The 10,538-nt window shown below is 40.2% G+C and overlaps 2 protein-coding genes across 2 annotated transcripts in view; both read right to left on the reverse strand.

Annotated features, from left to right (window-relative positions):
• The window catches only part of SKAP2 (src kinase associated phosphoprotein 2), a 241,129-nt gene that overhangs the window by 201,817 nt on the left and 28,774 nt on the right, over nucleotides 1-10,538 (reverse strand). The window lies entirely within an intron of this gene.
• On the reverse strand, nucleotides 7,239-10,441 carry HOXA1 (homeobox A1). The gene is made up of 2 exons (XM_014067812.2): nucleotides 9,790-10,441; nucleotides 7,239-9,290 (listed from the first exon to the last, which is right to left on the reverse strand). Exons 1-2 carry the CDS (start codon nucleotides 10,439-10,441, stop codon nucleotides 8,935-8,937), a joined length of 1,008 nt encoding a protein of 335 aa, XP_013923287.2. The 3' UTR covers nucleotides 7,239-8,934.

The following is a 10,538-nucleotide window of genomic DNA, read 5'->3' on the forward strand; positions in this document are numbered from 1 at the left end:
TTAAGCAAAAAATATATTAATAGGATAAAAAAGTATGACAGATTGAGTAAGATGCTTTTTAAGAAGCTGTCAAGATTTTGGATAAACAGGATTTTGAAGGGAAGAAGAAAAGGAATGAAATGGATGCATGAAATATATATGAGGCATTTCACAACCACAATTTAGTCAATATAACTTACATTCCTACATTAGATTCAATGCTAGTGCACAATAGTATAGCACTAGTTCATGCTATACAAATTGTGTCTGGAGCATAGGGGAAACTATTATCTTTTTTAAAAATTAAAAAAAGTTGGTTACTTCACATTTCTTGAGATTCAGCAAAAGTACTTCAATCTATTCTTTTGAAAAGGGAAGTTACAAGTTCATCCTGGACAGTGCAGAGACAGTTATACTTCAGACTGGAATCACTTGTCCTTTTTAACAATAAACCAGGAACATAGTAATAGTATATCACTGCACTTTTAAACACAAACTGTATAAAACTACATAATAATAATAATATAATAAAAATGTCTATTTCTTCCCTATGTGCCCACTTATTGCTACATCTCTCTTTAGCTTATCTTTCAATGAGTTTTATTTTAAGATAAAATCTGAGGAACCTCTGGAGTTCCTCAACCTACAGTTTCAAAACATTGTCAAGGAAAGGGGAATTGTAGTCCAAGAACATCTCAGTCCATTCTTGTCTCTCAGACATATAGGTCTGCAATGTCCTTCTGGACTCACAGCTACTACCAGAAAGCCAGATGGAAATTATATCCAGCAAGTGGGGGGGGGGGGGGTTGCCCACTCCAGCTGATGCATAGATGTGGCCCTTTTTGGAGCAGGAGTACCTTGGCTACAGTGACTCCCTCCTTTATGATCAAATAGACTACAGGAATAAATCCTCCATGGACTTGATTTTGAAGAGTATTTGGAAATTACATAGGGTCCCAAATGCAGCAGTTTCCCTACTGAATGGCTTTATCACTAGCATCATATTACCCCTCTTTTACTGGGTTTGTATTAGCTATCAAGAATTGGGGGGGGGTGCAATTCCAAATATTGATATGGTTCTGCACCTGGGAATTTTCAAGATTGCCTTCGGCAGCTGGATTCGATCCATCCAAGAAATCCTGGAAGAAGCTGCTCTCACAGTATCCCATGCCCATGAAGTGAAGGGTGCTGAGCCCAGGAAGCATTACTTTTTTTATCTCATAGTAATTACATGATGGAAAAGTTTTCCTCTAGAGTTTTACTGGCTTCTTCTCTGATGGCTTCCAGAAATGTAAAGGTCAAACTCTCCCTGAAGGGCTCATGAGAATGAACTGTTTGTCATATTCATTCAGACATTATTTGTTTTGGTGTATTTTTTTTATTCTGTGACTTCTTCTGAATTTTAGTATTTGTTGTAAGGTACCCTGTGTATAGGGAATTCAGAGGGTCTTTACCATCACCACTATCACTAATAACAGTCCATTTGGCCACTGAAATTTCATACCCAAATAGTTTCATCCCATCTCTTTTTAATTAATAGGAGAATGATGTTATTCCTCCTTCTCTACATTTGCAATGTAGACCTATGTAACCTGGAGATTTTGAGAAAAAGTAGATGTGGTGAAGAAGGGGTTTAAAAAAGGTTCTCTGGAGACTGGCTTGCAAATGGGATCTATTGACTCTTGTCAAACTATTGAAATGGAGGGGAGCAATATGCTGAAATCACTTTTTCAATTCTTTGTCTCTTACTTTTTACAGAAGTAATGATGGGGTTATCCAGAGGGCATACCTCTGCATCTAGGATTGGAAACCTGGATTATGGTTTTTCCTTGCTCTTAATCTAGATAGCCTTTTGTGCCTGATAAATGAGAATAGCACGAAGGTTTTGCTCATAAGGTTTTTGTCAAAACCAATGATTTAAAAGTTTTTGAATACGAGCTATTAGAGAGGGGGGAGTGGAAGGAGCAGAGGGAGGGAGGAAGGAAAGGAAAGGTAGGAAGAGAATTCAAGGAAATGAGGCTGTCTGCCTGCCAATCGCAGCTATTAAATTCAAGGGCATTTTGCATTGATTTCTATCAGGCATTGATCGTCCAATTGAAGTACTAGCACAAACATAACATAGAGTCTCTTGGTTTGGGGATTGTATAATGAGATTAGTTTGGAAGATTAACTTGAAAAGAGCTATTTGGGGAGGAAGTTCTTCAATATATTTCTTGGTACCTCTTTTTAAACTAAGGCTTTATCAAAGCAATGTTGCTTTTGCAAAAATTATAAAGTAATATATCAATAGGTGTCGGGCTGTTCTTGTCTTATCAATAAAGACAAAGAACACACTATTCATGGATGCTGGAGGTTGATATTTCCAATTTCAATAGAATATAACTAGCCCCATGGAAAGCAAAGATATTAACTTCAAGACTCTTGGAATGTCAGATTATACACAAGTACCTGTTTTTGGGCTAAGCAGATTACCGTCTACTAACCACAAAAAAAAACGGATTTTACTTGCGTTGAAAGCTTGTACAACTGGATTAAACAGTCAGACAACGTGCTAATCCTATACAAGTGCTAGGTGAAGAATGAAGATGTTAGCCTGTTATTTTTGAAACATTTCTTTATTAATTTAAGAAATAAACGAGTACACTTAATTTACAAATCTACAATAGACAACTTGGAAAAAATAATAGCTCAGTATTTTCTGTTGTCATCTTCTTTTTCGGGTTGGTATTTAACAATCAATACAACTGGTTTATTTCTCATCCACAAAACAGATACAGCCAAAGCAATATTTTAAGCCATTTTCTTTCCTTTTCCGTTTTATTCTCAAGAAGAATCCATTATTTAAGCTTCTAAGATTTTATATATACCAATCCCCATATTTTTTTCCTGCAGCAATATCATTTAAAAAGAAAAAATAGCACGCCATTTTATTTTGACTAATTAGTATTCTTGAAAATTCTCAGTTCTGGATTATAAAGAGAGCAAGAAAAAACTCGCTTGATTGGAAATCAAGAAGGAAGCAAAGAGCTTAGAAACGTTGCCTAAAATTAGATACGCCCGTGGATAAAGAAGAGGGGGAGAATTCTGTAAAGTAGCCAGATTTTTACGGCTATAATGTTATAGTTTGGGATCTAATAAATATTGCTGTGATAACACACCAGTTTGGAGCAGAATTTGGTCTTCCGGATTATTTCCGAGTCCAACTCTTGACATAATAGACTTGTCTTGTTTTTCTTTCCAGCCATATGAAATTGATTCTCTTGAGCCCCAAAGGCTAGCTAGTTGCAAGAAGAAAGGTGAGAAACCGATTTCGTTCCGTGACAGTAAAGTGTTGGATAGTCGGGCGGTCAGCCTGGGTTAAAGACTTTAGGCATGCACTCTTTAGAGGCGTCGCACCAATCAAGCGTTTAGATACTATTTTGGGTCTCCTCCCGCTCCATTTTTCTCATCCCGCTTTCCCCCCCGCTTTCTCTAACACGCACGAACACATCCCATGCAATTTTCTTTTTTTCTACGGGAGCCCCTTGCAATATTTTCCAGCGGAAGGAGCGCGATGGGTTCTACTACCTTTTTTTTTTAATTGTTATTGCCTTGCCAAAATGTCCGTGTCGTTCAGGCAGTGTTTTCCATCATGGAAACAAGCCCCAAGGTAGTCAGACTGGGTTAAATTAAATCCGGGCGTTAAAGATTTGGGCAAAGAGAAGCTAAAGGCAGAGCTCTATAACCAACAGAACTGATAGCGGCTCTGCTCCCAACTCCCTCGCCTCGCCTCGCTTTCCCTCGGCCGCTCCCGAGCAAACGGAGCAGCTGGGCGGAATTAAAAAGCCAAAGATGGGCCTCGCAAGCAACTTGGAAGCCCTGATTCCAGTAGGCAAACCAACCTTCATCGGCGGAGCCAAAGCTTTTCCACCGAAGTCCTGCATTTGAGATCAGGGAAAAGAGGACCTGGGAGAAATTCGGGTGCAAACCAGCCCTAGACTTCAAAAATTGAGATTTGAACTAAGGAAAACAGCTGCGGAGTATTAAACCACTGGAATGCTGGGCGGACTGGAGGAAGACAAGGGGAAAGTTACAGAGCTGTTGTTGATTTAATTGTAGGACATACCCAGGCGTGCTTACCACTGTTTAGTCATGTATATATTCTGTTCTTTTAAAAATACATCCAGATTCTCTGCTTATGCTATTGTTGCTTGTATTTTATTTTTATTCTTAAGGATCTATTATTTTATAGATGAATATTTATGTAAACAAAGTCACACACACCCCAAATATATTTGGTTAGTAACATAAATTGAAAACAACCTGTTTGAGATGTCTTAGATCTGCCTCTGATTTTTAAACTTAGAAACCAGGGAATGCTCCTCTCAAATAAGCATGCAAAGAAACATATTTATCTGTCTGTCTCTTACCTGTTTATCTTGTAGATAGGTGTTTGTTCTCTGGAGACTTTAAGTATTACTAGACCATTAGAATAAAGATAACAAATAATGTCAGAAAATGCAAAACACCAAGCTAAAATCTGATCATTTCTAGAAACTAATAATATGCTATAATAAAAGTTAGTCCCCCTCAAACGTGATCTGCCACTAGAAAGAGGCTAATAAATTCCCATTAAGAATGCATTTATGCAGTGATTAGCTGACTTCTGACCTCTGAAGAGTTGTTGCAATTAGCCACAACGTGCAGCACCTTCAAATGTTCGGTTTTTGTGGAATCCCACAGTCCCGTCCTCTAAGCTTCAGAACTCAAATTTGCTGGTGCGTGCATACACATACACACATTGTCCTGAACCCAGTCAAGCCAATGCACTTTAAGCACTAAAACATGAAAAACAAACTATTTCATATTCACAAGGTTGCCGATCCTGGTAGAAATGTTAAATTAAAAATAAAACTGCTTTAAGACAACATCCTACTAACATCAATAGGACTTTTTATTCCCAGGAAAATAGTTTGCATTACATTGTTTATCTTTTTAAAAGATTCTGATGTAAAGAAGTGGTGCGTCTTTCTCTTTCCCGCATTTTGAAAACTGCCATGTATTTTCACTGAGCCAAAATAAGAATACTGTGGAAAAAGACAAAAGAGAAGAGCAAGAAAGATGCTCGTTGAAGGGTTTTTTTGGTGGTATTAAAATAAAGGTACAGTGAAACTATTATATTAATGAAGGAAGAAAAAAAACTGTGGAGGCACACGTCTGTATCTTTTCTATGTATAAATAATTGTTGCCTTTAGCAGTGAGTGAGATAAACTGCTGGGATTCATTCTAAAATGACCCATCACTGAATTCATTTCTGCTTGAACTTTCGGTGAACCTGAGATTAAACAGGGTGATCAGCTAAGCAGTTTGTTGTTTGCTGCTTTTTCAACAACCCTTTTCAGACTGAGTAAATATTGATTGCTTTCAATCTGATTGCCTAGAGAAAAACATCTTTGTGCAGCATCTAAAACCCAATTTTTAGGATGAAAATTAAAAATAGGCTTCAGGTTTTCCTTTTAAGTAGCCACATTACCCAAAGAAAGCCAAACCTAATTCATCCCGGTTGGATGAGCAAAGACTTTTTTTTTAAAGGACTACTTTTAATTTATTTACTGGAATACCATGGAAAGGTGAATGTGGATCTATCCCAAATTCTATCATCAAGAAGAGAAGAAGAAGAGAAGTGTAAATCAATTCATGAGTATTGATTAATTAATGGTTGAGACTAATCCATCAATTAACTATATTACATGAATTCAGTTGTGTGGATTTGTGTAAGCAGCAATAGACACTGAAAGGACCACTGACAAAAATTACACAAGTTTGGTTTTAGGCAAAATACACTTCCTACTTAGTCTAAGAGAGAGAGAGAGAGAGAGAGATGTCAGATATTCAAGTTGATTGATGGACTTTTTGATCAATAATCTCTAGAACAAACTTTGAAGATATCTGTGCCATTTCTTGGTGAAGATATTTTTTCTTCTTCTATGGTTAATTGGCTTTCAGTCAGTTACATTATAAGTTATATATTTCAGATTTATTACTTATTTTCTGGAAAATTATACTCAGAGATTACTCAGAAAAAAATGCCTTCAGGTGTACCTGGAAATGAATTATTTTAGTTTTCAAAGAAGACTTTATATGAAGTGGCATTTGTTCCAATAAGTATTCTGGCTATTAACATCCTTTTACCAACCCCTCCTCCCCACCCTCACAGGACACCCCTGGAGCTGCTGAAAGCAGTTTTAAACCAGCTGACACCAAGCCCTTGATCTTCTCTTCCTCTCCTCTAGCTACCTCCAGAAAAGGCTGGAAAGAATCAGATGATCCCTGAATTTTGCTACCCTCAGCCTTGAAAGGTTTCATTCACCCTCTCCATTGGCATGTAGATGCCACTTGAAAGCTTTTGGCAAATGCCATTTGTTTAGCTTTGAGGCCTTATCCTAATCAACAAAAGGGCAAAGTATAAGACAAGCAAGGAGGCCAAGAGGAGCTGAGGGGGAGGGGAGAGATAGAAGAGCCAAAGGTGAAAGGAGCTCTGGTCTCTTGCCTGCTTTGAAGTTGCCCAAAGTGGTAGAAGGCCTTGAGAAAAGGGGCTCAGCAAACCCAGGTTTTCCCCTGGCCTGGCAATAGGCCTGAAGTGACTGCATATCAAGGCTTGCTTATGCTGATATTGTGGGAGAAAGACAACCATTGGTGCTTGGCCCAGCCGAAATCTTATCTTCGGACTTCCAACCTCTCCTGCTTTATCTCTGGGGCAGGACTCCTAAAAACCTTTTTAAGAAGCTGCAAGGCTCTTCCAATTAAATTCTAGCAACAGAACTTTTTCAAACCAAAAGCGGCTACTGTAAAATGAAAATGATGTTTTGCACTCTTTCCATTTATGATTACCCCACACTTTTTAACGCTACCACTGACAGAAATCACAAAGAAAGGAAGGAAGTTCCTCCAGTGAATCAGCTCTACAGGTTTTTAATAAAAGGCCTGTTTTTTCCCCCAGAGAGCACTTGACATCTTCCCCAAATAGTTTTTTCCCCAATGATCGGGGGGGGGGGGAATTTGGCAGAGGTTACAGGACCCCCCTGAGATGTCACTCCCCAGGAAGAGTTGCTCTGCAAGAGCAGCAGCTCTTCAGCCAGCTGTTTTTTGCTTGTTCCCAGTTTGTCCTGTAAAGTTTGTGCCTGGAAGATTGTTCTGGTAATTTAAAAGAAAGGAGGGGAAAGCTTTGCTTCTTGGGGTCCTCTGAGACAAGGAAATATAAATCTCTTCACTAGTGGCTTGGGATGCCAGGCAAGACCAGCTGAAGACAGCTTTGGCTTTTGAAGAGAACTTAGTTTACACATAGGTCAATATACAGTTTGGGGTGAAAAGGTTAGCACTTGACCCAGGAAGCTCCCTCCAGAGTGTTTCCAAAAAAACTGAGATTTGGTTCATTGCCCTCCTTTTTCCTAGTAAAAGACCAGCCAGTTCTCTCTAGGGTATCCACTGATAGGGCTGGGTTTAATCTTGGGGCCCTGGAAGCCTAAAATGGCAAGAATTTGGCTTGCACCAAACATGGGAGAGAACTGATTGGTTAGGCTTCTCTTCCTAAGAAAGAACCAAAGCAAATAAGAGCCTGCTATAGGAGTATACTGTGTTTATTACAGAGATTTCTAGGACCCGTAAAATCCTGCTCTGGATTCCATTCTCTTCCTTCCCCCCCCAAACAGAATCTCAGAACCTTGAATGATTGTACAGAAAATATTAGAAGCACTCAATCACAAAAGACAACTGATAAAACTCAGTGTTAACATAGTACATCAAAACTTTGTGCATCATGCAAAGTTCCGTACACAAATCACATGAACTATACATTCGTTTGGGCCAATTACCACATTCGGAAGTTCAGCTGAAAAATCTAAGGAAGGATAAATGGGAAATCGGGAGCAGGCCTGGTCTCTCCATTTTCTGCATAAGTTTTGGGTCAAGAATAATTCCATAGAGATTTTGGGAAAGAAAATAGTGGGCAGACCTTAATAAGCAAGGTTCCTTTTTTAAAAATCTAGTGCAATTTCAACATTCTTACCTAACTATTTTGAAGGAAGAATACTAGTCTATGATTGTTTTGTTTTTTTGAGGTATCTGATTGAGTTGAACACATCTTTGATCATGACAACTTTTTGCTATAAAATCGAATCAAGTTTTGAGAACGCAACCACCCTGTTTTAAATTTATAATCAATCTAAACATTTCTAGAAAATCTGTAAAAAGATAAATCTCTTGAACAAAATATTTACAACCAACAACTCATACACACACGAAAAAAAACCCACGTACATTAAATTAAAGCATGAACTTTTTAGAAGTCATGTAAACGCTTTCAATAGTGCATCTCTTTTTGGAACTGCGAACCTCTTTGTCTCTGCCATGGAGGAGAACCTACATAAATGTTCTTTGGCAACTTCATTCTAGTCTATCAACATTTATCATTGTGGTAATCATTTTTTGATTTTTCTCACAAGTAGTCTAGAGATGAGAGACACCTAAATAAATTCTTGTACTGAGGAGAAAAAAGCCTGATGCTGAATTAAGGAAACCCTCAGTCTCGAAATAAGACTGTGATCCTGAACTATTGGGGCCTATCCCAGCCAAAATTAGCTTTTAGTTAAATCTCAGTGATATTATGCCACAAAGTCCCTTTCTATTATTTCTCTATCCCCTAACTCAGTAGTCCTGGATTATGCCCACTAATTTGGAAGAAGTTCGGGGAGCGGGGAACCAGTGAGCTTTGCTTCCAACAAGTTTCAGAATGGGATGTCAATTGTTTGAAGGGTGCAGTAAGAAAAGATTTGATCTGGAACCCAACATGACAAGAGAAGGATGGGATGGAGGAGGGTTCCCCCCTTCAGTCTTTATAAAAGTAGGGTTGGGACATTATCAACTACTCTAGGGCTGAACATAGGGGGCCAGGGAGTGAAGAATGAATAACTGTGGAGCTCAATTTGAGGTAGTCAGTGTATCTGAGGTAGAAGAAGTAGGAGAGGGGGTACATGGGGATGAGCTGGACTTTTCAGAAGAGTCCTCTGCCTTCTCTTCACTTCCGGTTGGAGTGGCTGGAGAGATGGGCAGCAAGCCCTCTTTCTCCCTCTTCTTCTGCTTCATCCTGCGGTTCTGGAACCAGATCTTGACCTGGGTTTCATTGAGTTGCAAAGAGGCTGCTATTTCTACTCTGCGTGCTCTTGTAAGATATTTGTTGAAGTGGAATTCTTTCTCCAGTTCCGTCAACTGCTTGGTGGTGAAATTGGTGCGAACTGTGTTGGGTTGACCCACATAACCATACTCTCCAGCTTTTCCTGAAGAAAAAAAAAGCAACAGTAGCCATAAGTCACACAGGCACATCTTGCTGCATAGAAGCATGGATTCAAAGGCCTTAAATGAAAGGTGGCATTTATCAAGGCATGACTCCAGTAGTGGCTAGGGGTAACGGAAGATGCTTTCTGGGCCAATTCTATGCATGTTTACTCCAAACCAAGGTCTATTTGAATCAGTAGGAAATAACTTCATCATGCTTGGCTTCTGCATATCATCCTGCAAACCTTGCCTGAGCCATTTAGATAGGCCAGGCAAACCAGGTTGATTCTGATTCAAAACCAATATGGGGCACATTCCTTTAGCAGATTGCTCACATTTAATAATTTAACATGGCGCAATGGCAGAGTGTAATGTCCACCTGTTGCCTTTTGGACCCAAGTACCCCTTTCCTTCTGATACCTAGGACACCCAGGCCAGTCTGCAAAACAGCAGCTATTCAAAGTCAAGAGTGCCTTAACCACCCAGAAAATGAGGACTAACCTGTTTTAGGAGGGTTTCTCTTCACTTTCATCCAGTCGAAAGTCTGGGCTGGTGGAGAAACTTCCGAAGAAGGAGACGTGCAGGTTTCTGGATGGGCAGAGTGGAGAGGAGACAAGGGGTGGCTGAAATTAGTGAGGGTTAAATTCTGCTGCTCCTCTCCGAAAGAGGGATGAATGTACTGAGTAGAACTGGTTGTGCCCCCACCATAACTCTGGGGATGCTGGACCATGGAGGAAGAGAGATTTCCCGAGTAGAGAGTAGGAGCGCATGGGGAGTAGCCCCCGGTGATTTCCGCCTCTTGACTGAGTGGATAATGGCCATAGCCTCCCGCAGTGAAGTTTTGCGCGCCATAGCCGGACCCGCAACTGGGGTGCGAGAAGGACATCCCCAAATTGGGGTGATGTTGGTAGGTGGTACCAGCCTGGTGGTGGTGGGGATGGGGACTTATCTGAACTCCCCTGCCCACCAGAAAGCGATCGTCCCCGTTGCAGCTGTTGGTGCTGACAGCGCACGACTGAAAAGTGGTTGTAATCCCATGGTCGGGGTGGTGGTGGTGGTGGTGGCGGTGATAGGCACGGGAGGCGCAAGTGGTGGGCTCGCCGTTGAGGATGGGCGGATAATCGAGGAAGGAATTCATCCTTGCCGTGTCCATCTATCACCGATTGACCGGCTCTTCGAAGTCCTGGGTGACCGTGCCAACTTTCTCACTTCCTCCATGGGGGCCAGAAGAAAAATGATATGAATGTACA

This window comes from Thamnophis sirtalis, unplaced genomic scaffold, assembly GCF_051295495.1.
Source record: "Thamnophis sirtalis isolate CommonGarterSnake01/CBP01778 unplaced genomic scaffold, rThaSir2_p1.2 scaffold_4, whole genome shotgun sequence".
NCBI lineage: Eukaryota > Metazoa > Chordata > Lepidosauria > Squamata > Natricidae > Thamnophis > Thamnophis sirtalis.